We start from the raw sequence: 17,388 nt of genomic DNA on the forward strand, positions 1-17,388 counted from the left end.
GGGAGACGTGTTGCTACCCCGGAACACTGTAAACTCGATCCTTCTTCTGCTCTATTTTTTCTATCTATCTTTTCAAGGGCGCTGGAGGGTGTGGATGTTCAAATCACCATCTTGCATACAATTTCCGGAGAGCATGAATGCCGCAGTATGCTTATAGACTATACCTGGTTTCCAGGGAACCTAAAAACGGATGGCCTGAGTCTTTGCGGTACATTCTTATGCCAGCAAAAAGGAGTGGAGAGAAGTGCCACCATCCCGGGGTAGGTAAGTACCTACTGTACATTTTATTTCTGTGGAGCTTCCCTCTTTTCCCACCCAATTTTTTTTATTTTTTTTCTCATCTCACATAGGGCGCTGGAGAATGGAGACATTCAAAAGCATTGTTTTGCATAGAATTTCTAGCGGGCAAAGATATTGTGGTACACTTCGTACTTACCTACAGACTATGCCTGTTTTCCCCAAGGAACCTAGAAACGGATGGCCCGAGTTTGTACAGTATTTGCCTTCGAAAGCAGAATTCAGCTGCTGCGGGGAGAGCTAGGCAGGCACAACAAGAGCCCTGGCTAGGTGGTGCGGGGATGGATCAGATGTGAATTGATGCGGGGTAGCTCATGTACGACACCGTAGGGCAAATTAAGTGTCAGCGATGGTCGACCTTATCGAGTGGAGGCAAAACAGTAGAACTGTTATCGACGTCCTGTCAATCTGTTTGACCCGTGTAACGACGAAGAGTGTATCTCACTGTATAATATATCACAAAAAAAGATGGTGAGTGGGCGGCATCAGGCAAGCTCGCAGCTTGACGGTTTTCGCCTCACTGGGCACTGGGCAAGCTAGGCTATGAGTGGCAGTGGAAGGACGGAAGCGGTCTGAAACTGGCACTCCAAGATGCTGAAGGTGTTCATGGTGATGAAGAAAGTTATTTGATCAATAAGGGCGAAGACTTTTGATTTGTAGGCCTATCCATGGGGTAATACTGCAGAATGCAAGCCAATTCCCTTTCAGAGATGCTGGATGCAAACGCCATGTATCACCAGCAGCGAGACATTCACAACGGCTCTTGGCATCCAATTGTGTCGAACTGTGTTCTTCCTATCATCGAGGATGCCCAACCGCGGCCTGTCATGATTGTTCACGGAGGAGCTGACGACTGCCAATATCGAGATGGGAGGTCGTTGTGTTGCCCTTGATGCTTTGGGCCACAGGTCAACATGCATTGATGCCGTGAGGCTCAGGGTCCACAGCCTGTCGGAGCATCGGGAGCTCTCGCTGATAGATATGATATCGATGGGGAGTCATAGCTGAGTGGTCGTCTTTTTTGCCCAAAGGCTTACAGCCCGTGTCATCTTCATCGACATCGGCCGTTGTTCCATTCAACTGTCGCCAGAATAATGGGCCCGCTCTGAATGGAGCCCTCGCGCTGCGACTGGGACGCAATTGATAATGGCGTTGAAGCGACGGAGGGAATGCCATTGCGCTATCACAAGCCAGGGGGAGGAGAGGCGGAGGTTGTATCAAGGTCCTCGTCCGGGTGGTTGGAAGAAGAAAGAAAGGAAGAGGCCCAAGGAGAGACCCTTGCAACAGTGACTCCAGTCATCTCTTCGTTCAGTTGCCGAAGAGTCCACTTCTCATCCTCAATCCCAATGCGCACCGTGACCGGGGGCAGCCTAATCCGAGGGACTGGAGGCACCGAAAAGGGTCCGGGTCTGCGCAGCGTAGTAGCTGGGCAAGCTACTTACCCCTCGCAGCAATGTTGCCCCGCCTGATGATGGCATTGAGTGCGCAATGCACTGTGTACGTACCTGCTTCAGTTTCTCGTCCCAGCGCTTCCCTTCCTTCCACTTCCCGCCTTTCCACCAGGCCAGCCAGACGAGATGGAGGTGGAATCCAAGCTCCCAGTCGTCAGATCATCATGCTTGGGGCTCTCTCGTCTGTGCCTTACTCCCACCTACCTCTTCGACCATCTCGGCCATCCCAGATTAACCTTGCAACTTCTTGACCTTGCCACACTGCAGCCTCCTTCGACTGACTGTCCACTGCTTGTACACTAGTATTCTGATATCTTCCGTCCGAATCACAGGCTTGTCGCCAAAGATCATTTACTTATAAAACCGCCTGGCGTGCGCTCCACATTTGTGTGATTGCTCCGTCCTTCTCTTCTTCTCAAGCGCCAGCAAGTACCAAGCAAGCACCAAGCAGACTTTTGAATATTTGCTATCTTTCCTTTTTGGCCATTTTCCGCCCTCAAAGTCCAACGGCCGCAACTCGAATTTTGTGATTGTCAAGATGGCGATCACCAAAGGAGAGGATGTTTATGCTAGTGTAAGTCTACTCCTCTTTGTGATCCCATTCTTCTCTTCTTTCCCCCTTCCCCGCGCATTGTCTGTATCATGAGGCTGGCGGTACTTGGTAGTTCTATGAATTGTTGCATTGTCCAATGGCAGTCTCTGCCTGCAGTACACCTGCCGCAACCAGACTCAGACACTCTCCACGAAGAATCGCAACAACTGACATGTCCCTTTCGAATAGCTTCTCTTGAATGACGCATACCTTCCCGGTGCTCTGGTTCTTGCGCACTCGCTGCGTGATTCCGGCACCCACAAGAAGCTCGCTATCTTGATCACCCCCGAAAATATCTCCAACGAGGTTGTGGAACAGCTCCAAGTAAGCCTGTCCACCACAGTCCGACTTCAATCTCCAAGCAAAACGCATGGCTAACTCCCGACAAGACCGTTTACGACTATGTCATTCCCGTCGAAACCATTCAAAATGACCGACCGGCTAACCTGTTCCTCATGAACCGCCCTGACCTGCACTCGGCCTTCACCAAGATCAACCTTTGGAAGCAGACCCAGTTCCGCAAAATCGTCTATATCGATGCCGACGTTGTTGCTTACAGAGCTCCCGATGAACTCTTCGACCTTCCCCACGCCTTCTCCGCCGCTCCCGATATCGGTTGGCCCGACCTGTTCAACACTGGTGTCATGGTCTTGTCTCCCAACATGGGTGATTACTACGCCATGTTGGCTATGGCCGAGAGGGGAATTTCTTTCGACGGTGCCGATCAGGGTCTCTTGAACATGCATTTCAGGAACACCTATAACCGCCTCAGCTTCACCTACAATGTCACGCCCTCCGCCCACTACCAGTACATCCCGGCCTACAAGCACTTTCAATCGAGCATCAATTTGCTTCACTTCATTGGCTCAGAGAAACCGTGGGTTCAGGGTCGCACCCAGACCACCGGGAGCAGCACCTACGACGAGATGATCGGTAGATGGTGGGCTGTTTATGATCGCCACTACCGCGGCAACGTGAGTGTCCGAACTGCTTCCCAGACGATCCATCTTTCAATCAACGATATACTGACTTGACTCACTAGTCGAACAAGACTACCGACGTTGTCCAGAAGTTCGTAAAGGGTGAACAACAACAACAACAGCGCAGCGTTTCTTTCCAACTCCCTCCCAGCCAGAGCCATAAGACGCAGAGCCACCAGACGCAGAGCCAGTATACCCATAGCACCTACACCAGTCACGGAGCATCCTGGGATGCTTCAAGACACTCTCCTCCGGCTGGCTCCAAGCCAGAGGCTGCCAACTTCCCACAGACGCACTATACGATGTCCTCCAACACTCAACAGTTCATCCCACCTGCGCGGTATCCCAGTCCGCCCAAGGATATGTGGTACAAGGTGCCCGAGGCGGCGCCCACTCAAAAGCCTGCCCCAATCTTCCCCTGGGAGAAACAAGCACCCGAACCCACTAGGGTTTTCCCGGAACCACCTCCTGAGCAGGGAAAGCTCTCGGTTGCGTCAACTGCGACGCCGTCCGCTGCGGCGTCAGCTACAGCATCGCCCACCCTTGAGCCGAAGAGCGAGGCTGTCACCCCAACAACCCCCGCAAGTGCTAACCCCTGGACCTCTTTCACAACTAGAGGAAATGCGTGGGATGATGTACCCGAAATCAACCGCTATGTCGACGCTTTGCAGAAGCACCGCCGCTCCGGAAGCAAGGGCTCAGCAGCGGCCACGTCGAGACCGACCAGTCCTGGTCGCGCTCAGAGCAGATCTAGGAAGAGCTCTAGGGTGACTGACTTCCCGACCGAGGATGACCGTCCAAGTCTTCCTGTCACCCCCGCGCCCATCCAAGGACCGAGATCCTCGAGAGGTGAGAATGAGCGGCAGTTCCCTGCTGCCGCCGGCGTACCAGCGCAATCCGAATGGGTATGTATACATGCATGCATAAGAAGTTGCTAATATCCAGCAGCCTCTAACACCCTTGTGGTTTGGCTAACAGAAACGATGATTGCAGAATCCCGCAGTCCAGCTTGAGAAGCTGGCGATACACCAGCAAGAAACGTTGCAGAAGCTCGGTGAGCGTCCTGCTTTTGGTGGATTGGCAATTGGGACAGCGGGTAAAGAGATCCCGGCTCGCGCACTTCCCTTTGGGTCCGAAGATGCAAGATCGCCAACTTATGTTACCCAGTACCCGTCGGTGCTTAGTCCGAAGCCCTTGAGAGCGAACACAACCGGAACGAACTCGGTACGCAGAATCTTGACGATTGACGAAGAGGGAGGGGACGTGCCGCTGACGACTACCGAGAAAAAGACCCCGAGCCCGCTGCCGACGCAGCCAAGCGTGACCACCGCCCCACCGAGCTATCAGGGACCAGGTGTGACTTTTGAGAAGGGGGAAGACTTCCCGACTCATGAGACGCCTGCGCTTCCGACCGAGGAGGAGAGAGATGTCCTTGAGACGTAATCAACGACATCATCCTACAATCAGGTACAAACCACGCATCGTTGGCTTGACTGCTGATAATCGAAACTCAGTGTACAACTTCCATGGGGGTGTATTCTTACCGGTGTACAAAAGCTCAAAACTGGCGGATATCAAAAGGACTTCTGTAATGGGGTGGTACTGGAACTGGAAAGGCGTGGCGATTCTCTTTTTAGTTGACACTGGCTGTGTGAAATGGGGGATCAACCTGAATGTGTGCATCGAAGGAAGGCTTCTGCTGGTCAATGCTGGACACAAAGGAACCCGGTGAATGAAGTTATGCTTGAAAGGGTTCAAAGTTTGGGAACAGCGACTTTTGGGCTTGGTTGCGGCATTCTGTTTCCTTATACCTCTCTGTTTTTATGCTCATGATCAAATGATAGACTTGTGCTTCCTTTTCAGCCCACTTTTAACAGGATCTATGTGTACTCATCAATGTCTTAGATTCCAACAAGTCCGACTAAGTCGATCCACGCTGTTCATTGCTGCCATGCTTGTGCGATATTCCTTCCCTCGGCGAACCTAACTGTTGTGCCTCAGCGTGGCTGGCTTGCTGGATATGAGTGGGGCGAACATCAGGGGTAAGTAAACAAACCAACTGTGATGCCAAGAATGAACGACCATACTTGTCTTCACCGTTGGCTTCAACCCCCTACAAACACCCAATGACTTCTGTTTCCCGTTTCAAGATCACTCGTTCTGCCTCCGAATTATCACCTTGCTTCTCCCTAAAACAACATTCTAGCTATCCAGCCGCACCACAAAGAGCCGACACTGCCTTACTGCACACTCCCATACCCTTGCTTGCACTGCTTGCCCAGCGCCGTGCTCCCACTGCGCATATAGCAGATTTTTGCGTTCGTGCATTCTTCCGTCTCACATTTCTTACTCTTGGCGCTACTTTTCCCCTGATACTGCGTAAACAGCTCAGCAAGCGTCCTGTTCCGCTCCATCGCCTCCGTCACCCCATGCCAGAACGTGGCATTAAGCGGTGCGTCGCTCGGCCAGTTGACCGCCGGCCCATAGGTAGCACGAGTTGAGTACTCTAGTTTGAAGACCGGTCCTTCTCCTTGTCCTCCGTCTCCTTCTCCGTCAACGGATGATGAAAGATTGGTATAACTCCCAACATCACTGTAGAACGTAAAGGCCTCCATAACCTCCCAACTGCCCGTGTCCACCTCATACATCCTATACCCGCTATTCAAGTTCTGCAGCGGTGTCAAACTGGGGCCGACCCAACCCGTCACCAGCGCTTCTTCTCTAGTTTGCGCCGTGCCGTTGTTACGGTAGTATATCGTGGCCTGGTCCTCATGCGAGTGCCCAAAGAAAACATTCGCAATCACATGCGGCGAGTACCTTTCCACAATCTGGTAAAAGTAATCCGCACTATTTGGGAGAGCGCTTCCGCCGTCCCAGCCGGTAGGAATGTGCGCCACGATCCAAACGCGCTGGCCGGCGTCTTCGGCGGCTTGGAGTTCGGTGACCAGGAAAGAAAACATGCCGCTGTAGTCGGGGTTGGAGGCATTTAAAAGGGCGAACGGGTTGTGCTGGTAGTAGAGGTCGCTGTTGAGAGTGATTATTTTCAGGTTTGGGTGGTGGGGAGGGGAGACGGCGTAGGCGGCGTAGTGGGTAGAGGCTTGTTGGGCGACGGAAGAGGGGAGCCAATTGTAGTGCGCCCAGAGGGAAGAGACGTGGGCGTAGTTCCAGGAGAATTGAGAGCCTAGGGTGGAATTGTTGTCGATGGCGTGAGGGGCTTCGTAGTCGGCTGGGGTTGTGTCGTGGTTCTAGGTGGCATTAGGTGGTGAGTTTCATGCAGATTCAGTATACATAGAATGGACTTCAACGATTACGAGTTGAACGTACCCCTAGAGCAGTATAGATAGGTCCGCCGATATAGGCCTTGAAAGCCTCCCAGATGGCAACTTCGGTGGCCTCGACGTAGGCGCGCGACGCCTGGTTCTCATCGTCGTGGGCGATCAAGTCTCCTGTGTAAAGTGAGAAGGCGGGTGGGTTCTTCGCGGAAGTGCCCGTCAAGGGACCAATGGATTGCAGAGCGGCCAGGGCGAGGTAGAAAGGGGAGTCGCATTTGTAGTAGCCGAAAAGAGGAGCCGATACGGAGATCTCGGGGACCGTACCGTTTGCTGGTGGTTCAGAGTATCTACAGCACATGTAGGATGTGCAGTTCGCTTCAGATCCGACGCTGTATCGAGGGTCTAAAGGTGGTTAGCATAATGGCCAACCTAAAAATGATTCAGCAGACCGCCTCACCAAGATGTAGATCTGATAGGTGTAACACCTTGACCTTCTTTCCACTCCGACGAGGCTCAGCAGGCTTCTTAGGCTTGGGCTTGGGGAATACGGCCTTGACAGAAGTCACAGTGGGATACTCGCAGACATTCTTGTGAAGATACGAGCAGATGTATTTTCCATCAAGTCCCGCTACATCGGCCTTTGCGAGTATCTGTGCCCACGAAGCGCCGGAACCGTTGGGACCATATGTAAGTTCGCAACTGCTGTATGTGCTGAACTTGAGCGAGTGACATAGCGATACCATGCCGCTTGGAAAATGAGTGGGAGCCAATCTTGCTACCATCTGGCCCACCGCCAGAGCGGCAATGCACTTGGAGCATGTATTCGATCCTCCGGTATTGTTGCTCTTGAAGATTCGCGAAATCTCAGAAACAGCTGCTGACGCGATAGCCTCCCCAGTAGCATCTGAGATATTGGCGATGGGCTGAGGAAAGATCACCGGGTCATCATTAGAATCCGGAACGTGCTTTGGGTCCGTAAGATTGAATGGGAAAGTGATATTCAGAACAGGATCGTATAAGACGGGTTGCGGCTGGTTTGTTGGACCTGGCTTGACTGAGACGCGGACATAAGAGTTAGAGAATGCTCTTGGTCATCGGGATAAGGCATTCATCATGTCATTCTCACCATAGTAGCTTGAGAACACTGAAGTTGGGAAAGCGGCAGGAACAGTGAAAACAGTAACAGAGCCAGGATAGGTGACATCGTCTTGATGGTATGTGGGAGGTTGTTTGGGGTGCGCAAAGGCCAGCGCAACGGCCATCGCCATCACAGCGCACCAGAGGAGACCCATCATGGTGGTTGATCGTGAAAACCAGGAAGCTGCTAGGAGCTCAGATCGGAATACTCTGACCGAAGAGCACTGAGTGTATTTATCTTGGGAAGTTGAAACTCCACCGACTGGGAAGTGGCATCCATGTCTTTTATGTGACGGGAGGCTGGAGAAAATTTGTAGCTTTCATGGGCATTGAATGCAACAAAATCTACCTCCAACCGAAATAGGAAGTTCGTTTTCTTAAGTGTAGATCCACAGATTTCGACTTGGTTAGCATCGGGGTACTGAGGTGGTACCGGCTGTCCGGACCCTCCTAAGTCTGTGATAACGACCCCTGATCAGTGACTTAAGTGTACCTCGCTCCTTATCACTGCCGTGTGTGTTCCATGGGACAGCACGGTGCCCAAGAAGAAGCTGGGAAAGCTTACTGCCGACCAGCACGTTCAAAATTGGCAGTATCCAATTGGGTGTGAGTGTCGAATATAGTCCGCAAACCTTCGACCTCCGAGTGTCCAGCTTCCAGCACTGTGTTTGCCCAGAGTAGCTTCTTAGAGGCGGAACTTGAATCACAGTGGGATAGCTCGACAAAGTAAGACAGGGTGGCATATAGGTGAAGCACGGCATTGAAAGACAGTCGCGATGTTGAACCTCCGAGCTCGTGTTCGCAAGTTAACATGAAGGGTATTTCTCGAGGACGACGCTGCTCTCGAATTACGTGGCTCATTGTGTTGATGCGCAGCACGATATGAAAGTCTCGAGTGAATATCGCCATGGACGATACCGCGTCCTCGTCACTTCCAGGCCGACACCAACCCGCCAAAACCTTTGACTGACGTGAGAAGCATCCTCTGTCAGATACACACCGGTGACTGGCCTCGACGACTTTGCCCGACCGCTTGGGGAATTGGTCAAATGTACGCCAAGACAAATCGAGTGCTTGATCAATTGCGACCATGTTGATGGGTCTTCCATGCGATGTCAAGGGAAATTCTGTTCAGCAAGGAGAAAGGACAATAGATGGTCCTGCAAAGGCCCAGCCTCTGCCGCGGTCATTCATCTGATCTCGGGGCTGCGAGATGTTTCGGATGGAAACAAAGTGGGCTTAGATATTGTCTCTGCCTTGAACAAGCGGTTGAATAGGCGTGATAGGATATGGATTAAGACAAGTGTCAGTGGAGGTTCAAATGTGAATTGCGAAGCCATACTCTTTTCCTCCTTTCTGTCTTTTGCTCTTCCAAACTCATCCAACTTTGGGATTGAACGTTCATAACAGAGCAGACGAAAATATCAACTCGGAACAACCATAAGTAGACAACAATGCCGAAGAGTTCGCGGGCTGAAAAGGCTCAGCAATCATCAAGGTAAGTGTCGAAGCTATTCGCACGAGGATGTTGTTGGGTGAGAGGGAGATCAACAATGGCTCAGAATTACAGTGGCTCGGTGGGCTTGTCGGTGCTGCACTGCCGGGCCCTGTAGCGAGCTACCCTGCTGCCCCTGACAGCGAAAGGCTGGCCAATTATGGTGCCTTCTGCGGTGGAGTTGCATTGTTAGCGGCCGCAATGGAACGAACAGTGGCTGACTTGTGTCTAAGCAGTGCGGCTACAGGAGGCCATGTCAGCCTTGCCGAACCACACCAGGACCAAAACAACAACGACGCTGTGGCAGCGCACGAAGCTTGGAGAAGAAAGCTCCATGAGAACGCGAGACGGGCCGTCGAACGAATCGGATCGCTTTGTCCCAATTCGAAGCCTTCACGGCGCATCGCGAACAAAAGCGCGCCGTCAGATCCGCCCTTGACACCTTTCAGGCGCAGCGGCCGTGTCCCTGTCCCCCAGAAGGACACCACCGACAAGGTCAAAACCGGGAGGGTCATGCCCAGAGGGCGCCGCGGAAAGCCAACCAAGGCCAAGAAGCCGAAGAAGGAAGCGTCGGAAACATTCTATTCAGTTCGGCGCATTGCTGGGGAGAAGACCGAAAACGGACGGCTGTTCTACCTGATCGACTGGGCCAACGACCCCGTCACTGGGAAGAGCTTCGATCCGACTTGGGTATGTTTTTGACTCCATATTATGTCCTTACATGCAATAAACTAATCACCAGTATGCTTACAGGAGCCAGCTGAATACGTGAACGAAGCTGCAATTGCTCACTGGGAGCTGATCAAGGACAAGGCGCCGCAAAGCGACGGCAACACCGAGCAAGAGAACGAAAGCCAGGACGAGGAAGACGAGGAGGACAAGTTGCCAATTGTTCACCGCCGCCAGAAGCGCAGACTCTCGTTGGATCGAGAGGAAGAGCAGCAGCCGCGGAAGCGAGCTCGAACCGCCGGCACGCAGGACGGCAACACGGGCGCCAATCCTCGCGTAAAGCCCGTCAAGATTGCTGTTGAGATTCCGTGCGAACCCACCGTCGACCCGTCCGATTTCGTACCTGTCTTTGTTTCATCGCAAGGCAGTTCCCAGCCCGCCTCGCAGCATCAGGAACCTGCAGCGCCACAGGAGATCAGCCAACGGACGATTCCCGACTCACAAGACGTGGGTGATTCCTTGCCATCCCTGCAGGAAGCCCAGAAAGAGCCAGAACTTCTGCCCGACGACGAAGCTAGCGACTACCATTCAGCGGTGGAAGATCCGAACTCCGAAGACGCTGCTATTCCGTCTTCCTCTTTCGCGTCTGCCCAGGCTCAGTCGACGCAGTCTGGGGCCGAGGTTCCGTTCAGACAGATCGAAAGTCACTTGGCTATCGAACCCCAATCCATCATCTCCTTCGACAACCAGCAAACCGCAGCCGAGGAGGCCTCATCGCAGCAAGACCTCGAACCACACGAGAGCAGCTCCCCGGTCGGAAAGTTCTTGACGCAAATCGATTTCGATTGGTCACTAGAAGAGGCCTCATCCAAGTCGGGAGTTGTCGTCTCAACTAGCCAAATCGTGAGCCAAAACTTTCATAACCGCAGCCAGGGCCCGGCGAACGACAAGCCTGACACCACAACTCCTACCCACGCTTCATCCCTTACTTCAAACAGCGCTCCTTTGCAATTCGCCCAGGTTCTGCTCTCTTCAAGCGGCATTTCACAGCAACTACGCAGCCAAATCGAGTTCACCAGCTCGATCGAGAATTCTACGCAATCCGAACGGGCGGCCTACCACAGCCAGACCGACAGCGACACTGTTCCGGCCACCGTGCAGAAAAAGGTCAGTGGCACCAAAGAGTTGTCAGCACCACCATACATGATGCTGCGCACGCTCGACATAATCCAGCTCACTAAGCAACCGCACTCTGACAGCACAGACAGAATCGACCCAAAAGACTTATCTCATAATTCGAATACCCCTGCCCCTGCTACCTTGCCCACTGCGACCTCCTCAACACCCCTCACTCCTATTCAAAACGAAGACTGCGAGACAGCTAACTTTAGCATGGACGACGCGTTCTCGCCGGAAACGCCCCAGCTCTCCGCAACGGAGACGCTGCAACGGTTGCGAGACCAGATCTACGGCAAGCAGTCAGATGAGCCATCCGCACTCTTAACCTCGCCAGCGCCGCATCCCGACCTCGACACCACCCAACCTGAGGAGCAGGAACAGCAGCCAACCATAATTTCACCAGCCAACGTTTTCCCTGCGCCTCACCCTGATCCGACGGATCCGTGGGAGATTCAGCCATCAGGTAATATTCTTCACAGCATCGATCCGAGTCCTGGGTTGCATCCGGGGTCCGTCATTTCCAACGGTGAGACCATTTCTGCTGTTGAGCAGCTTAGACGTAGTCTGGGACTCCCATTCACTCCCCACGCCCCACATACAGAGCTCGATATCTCTCCCGAGCCGGTAGAAACCCAAGAGCATGTGGCATCCAACGAGTTGCCTGCTACTATTGCTCCATCTGATTTAGATGCCTCAGCCGACCACGATGCACTACCGCCCCGTGAACACGTCGATTTCGATCAAAACAACGACGACATGTCTCAAATATCTCGGAATATGGACTCCCAGGAACCCGAGGAAGAATCTGAGTTGAGCGAGTTCTTGGTCACCCTACCGATGGCGGCAAATTCGCGTCCCCAATACCTCGAAACGATCGACAAGAACAAAGCTTCTATGCAGGAGTTTTGCCAGGCCTTTAGCGAATCTCATCCGGCGATGCCCAACGATTTTCTGACCGCAAAAATCGACTCCATATTCCAACGACTGGCCGACCTCTGCGACTTGCCAGCCTACGCGGACACCATCCCGGCCATGACACCCACCGAGATGATGAAGCACGCGACGGGAACGAACACAAAATTTTCGTTCATCTATGAGTTTCTTCATCTCGCTCGTGATTTGAATCTCCGAGTTCTCATCCTTTGCCGACCTGGTAGGACATTTGATTACTTGGAAGCTGTGGTTTCTACACCTGGCTTCAACTACAATGTTCTTGGGCGTGACGAGTCAACCCCGTCTGATGAGGCTTCCGACGGTTTGTGGGTGGTTCTCGCTTCGCCAGACCAGGATTTGTCCGCCGTACGTGGACCTGTCGATGTGGCCATCAGGTTTGATCACGAGACAAGGTCAACCAGATTCCCGCCCGGCCTGGTTCCTGTTGTCTTGTCTCTCGTAGTCTCCTACAGTCTAGAGCATGTTGACCTACAACTCCAGCAGATGGAGCATGAGTTGAGCGATTTGGAAAAGAAAAACGCTCTTACCCTGGCGATTGCCACTCCAACGGCGAGAAGGCTGTTCGTAAACCCACCAGATGAAGGACATGAACCGCACAAGGCAGCCGAGCTTTTCGCCTGCTTTCTGCAGAACCCCGATCATGATCTATCATGGGAGCCACAAGTTCTCCCTGCGGATGTCTTTGATGACTGGTTGAGCTCGCAGAACCGTATGGAGTCGACTCAACATGTACTTCCTTCAAGAGATGCCACCGGCCGTAAGCGCCACTTGGTAAGTGTCAGAAACCGAAACGTGCCCACCATGGTTATCTTAGGATCAACTCGCTAAACGAAGGGAAAAAAAACAGGACGAAGTTGATGCTGGCACGCCCAAGAGAGTAAGGCTTTCTCAGACCCAGACTCCTCGAAACGGCACACCGTCTCAAATGACCGATTTGCTAAGAAGCACTCTGGAAAAATATCCCGGTAGACCGGCAACACAGTTCATGGAAGTTTCGGTAGAGCAGCTTGAAGCCCTGGCCTTTAAGATCTTCGAACTGGAGTCGGATCTCGAACGGGAAGCCAGTGATGAGAATCGAACTCGACTGCTAGCCAGGAACCTCGGCGTCGAACTGGCGTCTTACAAGCGCACGGTGGAAGTTCTACAACCCAAGTACACTGAAGCCCTGCACGACCGCAGCACCTTCGAGAAGACTTGCAAAAAGGCCGTCGACGAAAACGCTGCAGTACAGAAGCGGCTCGAAGCCAGCAAACACGACCTAGACACAGCCAAGGCAGAAATGAAAGTCTTGGAAACCAAAATTGCCGACGCCCAATCTCAACTTGCTGATTCCTCCAACCCACACCTAGCCCGTCTCGCCCGCGCCGAGCAGGAGCTAGAGGACACTAGAAGCAAGCTCGCCGCTCTCGAAAAGCGCATGGCCACCGCGACCAACGAGATGGAGTACAGCCGCTCCGCCTATCAAAACGCCTCCAACGCGCACACGGAGCTGAACAATGAGAACACGGCGCTGAAGCGCAAGATTGAAGAACTCCAGCGCAAAGCCGACGACAACGTCGTCCGCGTCAATGAGATCAACTCCGACCAGGAGAAGAAGTTCCTAGGCAAACAAAACGACGAGTACCGGGCCATGATTCGTGACCGTGAGCGCGAGCTGGAAAACGCCCGCGCCGAGCTAAGACATCTCAAGAGCGGCCGCCGCGAGACCCGCCAGGCTAGTGTCCCGCGGAGTCCGCGCACGACGACGGGCATCATGAGTCCCAGGACGACGGTCAACCGTAGAGGTGCTGGCAACACGACGGATACGGCGGCAAGTAGTCGGGGCAATAGTCCTGCGCCGGGTAATGCTAGTGATGGAAACGGGAATGGTGGAGGAAATGGGGGCATAAACTTTAACCCCCGGTGGGGGCACCTTCGTGATTAGGGCAAGACGATTAGAAGTCACAACCGAAACCGGGGGTCGGAGAGCGAGATCGTTGGGTGCTTGAGGGAAGGAAAGAATGGCTCGGCTGTCGGTTGATTACTGCAGCTGTTTTCCTGGTTCGTGACAAAGGACCGAGACAAGCCAACGATTGAGATCGCTTCAGGTCAGCTTTCCTTATGTCCTTGACAACGGTGGAATGGTTGGTGAAACGGTTGTTTGCTTATTGCTTTGTTACCTATTGGCCTTTTTCTTCTTCTTCTTCTTCTTTCTCTCCAGCCGGTAGGAATATCTTTTCACAATACCCATCTCCCTATCTTACGGCTCATTAGATCGATTGTTTTCATTGTCCTTTGTATGGTTCAAGGTAACCAGGTTGCATTTGAGGATCGAGGGATGCACATGAAAGAGGTTGAGGCACTCGGCGCATTGGGGTTACCGTTTTCTAGATACTCACTCAACCTGCTAGGGATAAAGGCAATAAAATCCAGGTAGAACCAGGTATGAAAATCGTGAACCTGGTCAATTTGAATGAAGAATGGTAACCAGCATCTAGCTTTTGTGAAGTCTACGGTAAACTCATTACAGCCTTTCGAATACATCTATTTTGCTACTTTCTACGGTCATGGCATGAGATATTCATCGTCCAAACACAATCCGTGACACAACCAACTGTCATCGTATCCAACTCGACAAACAGGTTGAACTCGTTCGATTCCTCTCTCTAAGGCCCTCTTCGGATATACTACCCCCTTATTTCCTGCAATAGGAGTTCTCTAGGCAAAGAAACATGTATGGTACCAGGGAATTAGCGTATAGTGCTCTCTCCTATTCATAGGTTCCAAGCACACACGCTCCGCTTTCCCCTTCCACAAACTCCCCCTCCTCTCACCACAATACTCTCATTTCCCCTCTTCTCAACTTCCAAAGATGCTGGAAGGGTAATTGATGGATCGTTTGAATGGTGATTCTTATGGCATCTTCTAAATTACGACGGTCCTAAATTTAGTTGGCCTCCTCGGGGTAGAGGTCCTCCTTGAGGGTGATGCCGAGCTCCTCACGAAGAGGCTTGAGCTCAGCGAGGTACTGCTCGTACTGGCCCTTGTTCTCAACCTTGGCCTTGATGCCTGTTATGACGGAAGCCCGTCGTCAGCATGGTTCTGGTTCCTGAAAGACCGTTTTGCTGTTCCCTATCCACCCGAGCTTATCGGACACCTTGGTATTGACGCATAGGCTGGTCGTCGATGGCTGCGATGTGTGCGGGTTTCGGTGGCGGCAGTGACAAATGTTAGGACGGGGGCTCTTACCCTCGAAGACGCGGACAGCGGTGGGGAAGTCGTTGACGCGGCGGGCAGCCTTGAGAGCGGCGGCGAGAACGGAGGGGGAAGGGACGAGATCGTAAGCGAAAGCGTTGTTCAGGTTGCGCTAATTTCGGTATGCCAGCGTCAGTCACACAGTCTCTTCCTTCCCTTACCCCTACCCAACAAGTTGAATCATTGTTGTCCCTTGATCGATAATGCAAAAGGTGCGTCGTCGAGTAGGCCGTGAGAGTCGAAGTGAGACGGGAGCATGGAAGGTGGTGCATACCTGAAGCTCGAAAACATCCTGAACGGCATCAAACTCCTTCTCGTAGCTGTTGGAAAAGGCGCAAGTTAGGAATTGGGGAGTTCACGAGGGCGCATAGAGGTGTTGATGGGGTGGCCCTGGCTGAGGCTGAGGGGGGGAAGAGTCGGAGGCATCACGTCATAGTGAAGCCGAGCTAGGACAGGCAGGTAGCTAGCTCGGGCCTGGGACTTCCGGGGCTCGGAGAGGTAGCAGCTTCGCGGCCGGGCTGCCGGGGCAAGACTCACCGGGCAGTGAACTCCTCGAAGGTCTCCTCGTGGTGCTCGGAGCGGAAGCGGCTGGAGGTGCTGAAAAGGCTGACGCGGGCGGCGACGGGCTGGGGGCGGGCGACGGCGCGGAAGAGGCCGGCGGAGGGGCCGCGGACGGCAGTGCGGAAGAAGGAGGCCATTGCGACGGAAGGACGGAGGGGGCTACTAGAAGATGAGAATTAAGAGCACACGGTAAGAAGCTGGAACTGCGAAGCGAGAAGACCGGGGGGGGGGAAGAAAAGGCAAGGCGGTAATTGGCGGCGGAGATGGAGAAGTACGCACGTTACGTAGAGGGAGGTACGGTAGCTGAGATGATGGTCTCAATTGATGCTAACGAGGTTGAGGTTCGATGGTGTGCGACGTAAATGCTTGTTCAACCCAAGTGGAAGTCTCCGGTATTGCACTGCATCGGACCATTCGAATACTTCGGCTATGTCTTTTCCGGTTAGCTGACTAGCTGTGTTTTTTCCGCCCTCGAGGTACTCCTGGACAAGCCACTTGGTGGTCAGTGCACAAGCTCCCTAAGCTCACCTTTCCAATTCGTACATGAGCTTGGTATGCAATTGAACAGACAACAGCCCACTTTTCCGCACCAGTAGTGGCTGAAGTGGCTGAAACATTTCTTTAACTTCATAATGAGGCTGATGTCGAAGCAACAACGTGGGGTATAACGCCTTCCTGCAGCGATGATGCAACCAGTGTGTGTTGCTCGTGTCGGTCTATGACACAACGAAGTGGTGTCCGTTGTTGCGGACATTCACTTCAACTCATCGTCGTGTTGATCTTGATATCCCTCGCTTTTTTCCTTAGACAATTCCTAGGATTGGGAACCTTTGAACCAGCAGGCGCTGGAGATTTACGGATCTACATATCTATCATGGGAAGAAATTGACTGCCAACCAAATGTTTTGAACGGCACATGGTCCGTCATCTCAGCATTCACGGCTTGTACACTATGTGTGGGTGGATGAATGATGGGCCGGTCGAAAGCCAGTATGTAGTTCGGAGAGAGTAGAAAACGCGCCTTGAAGCATTGGTGGGTTGGGGTTGTTGAACAGGCGAGAGCCGCGAGACCTCAAAAAATGGACTCGATTGAATCATTGAACAAACCGAGTCTGTATACCCGCTGGTTAATGTCTTACCGTAGCACTGGGCCACCCCAAGTTGTGAGCCCAATCGCTGGAGGGCAAACCTTTTACCTTCTCTTATACACACCGTTGGTCCGGGCTCACCTGCGCGTATGAACGTCCTCGTATCAATTTCTCCACGATATCTCTTCTTGATAATCAAGTTGTGAACGTGCTTCCCCAAACCTCGGCATGGACTCTACTCGTTTGATCAAGAGTTAGCCCGTTGCGGCCCGACAGTTGACGCCCCGCATGATGAACGAGGTATCCGATGTAGGGGGTTGTAGCTATCTGGTGGACCTTGAACGGCCTAGAAGAGTGTCCCCAAGTCTCGAGTCAATTATCGATCTCATCCGTGTTTCAACGGGCATGGTGATTTTTGGTAGGACTGACCCCTTTCGATGGAGCCCGCGTTGAGTCGCACCGGAACACTCACGAGATAC

General features: G+C 52.8%; 4 protein-coding genes across 4 annotated transcripts; 2 read left to right on the top strand and 2 right to left on the bottom strand.

The window, feature by feature from the left end:
* Positions 1–2,181: 2,181 nt before the first annotated feature.
* Positions 2,182–6,135, top strand: NEUTE1DRAFT_143986 (glycogenin; the record flags this gene model as incomplete). Its single annotated transcript, XM_009849527.1, has 6 exons — positions 2,182–2,322; positions 2,530–2,664; positions 2,730–3,314; positions 3,383–4,225; positions 4,314–4,544; positions 4,611–6,135. The coding sequence occupies 6 exons, from the start codon at positions 2,287–2,289 to the stop codon at positions 4,761–4,763; spliced, it is 1,983 nt and encodes a 660-aa protein (XP_009847829.1).
* Positions 6,136–8,290: 2,155 nt separating this feature from the next.
* On the bottom strand, positions 8,291–8,821 carry NEUTE1DRAFT_107203 (uncharacterized protein; the record flags this gene model as incomplete). Its single annotated transcript, XM_009849528.1, has 1 exon — positions 8,291–8,821. One exon carries the CDS (start codon positions 8,819–8,821, stop codon positions 8,291–8,293), a length of 531 nt encoding a protein of 176 aa, XP_009847830.1.
* Positions 8,822–9,183: 362 nt separating this feature from the next.
* NEUTE1DRAFT_143988 (uncharacterized protein) lies at positions 9,184–13,950 on the top strand (the record flags this gene model as incomplete). The annotated part of the gene is made up of 4 exons (XM_009849529.1): positions 9,184–9,227; positions 9,461–9,914; positions 9,978–12,797; positions 12,874–13,950. 4 exons carry the CDS (start codon positions 9,184–9,186, stop codon positions 13,948–13,950), a joined length of 4,395 nt encoding a protein of 1,464 aa, XP_009847831.1.
* Positions 13,951–14,533: 583 nt separating this feature from the next.
* Positions 14,534–16,186, bottom strand: NEUTE1DRAFT_115792 (uncharacterized protein; the record flags this gene model as incomplete). Its single annotated transcript, XM_009849530.1, has 5 exons — positions 14,534–15,074; positions 15,255–15,372; positions 15,535–15,580; positions 15,798–15,983; positions 16,101–16,186. 4 exons carry the CDS (start codon positions 15,956–15,958, stop codon positions 14,953–14,955), a joined length of 447 nt encoding a protein of 148 aa, XP_009847832.1.
* Between the last annotated feature and the right edge of the window lie 1,202 nt (positions 16,187–17,388).

This window comes from Neurospora tetrasperma, assembly GCF_000213175.1.
Source record: "Neurospora tetrasperma FGSC 2508 unplaced genomic scaffold NEUTE1scaffold_1, whole genome shotgun sequence".
NCBI lineage: Eukaryota > Fungi > Ascomycota > Sordariomycetes > Sordariales > Sordariaceae > Neurospora > Neurospora tetrasperma.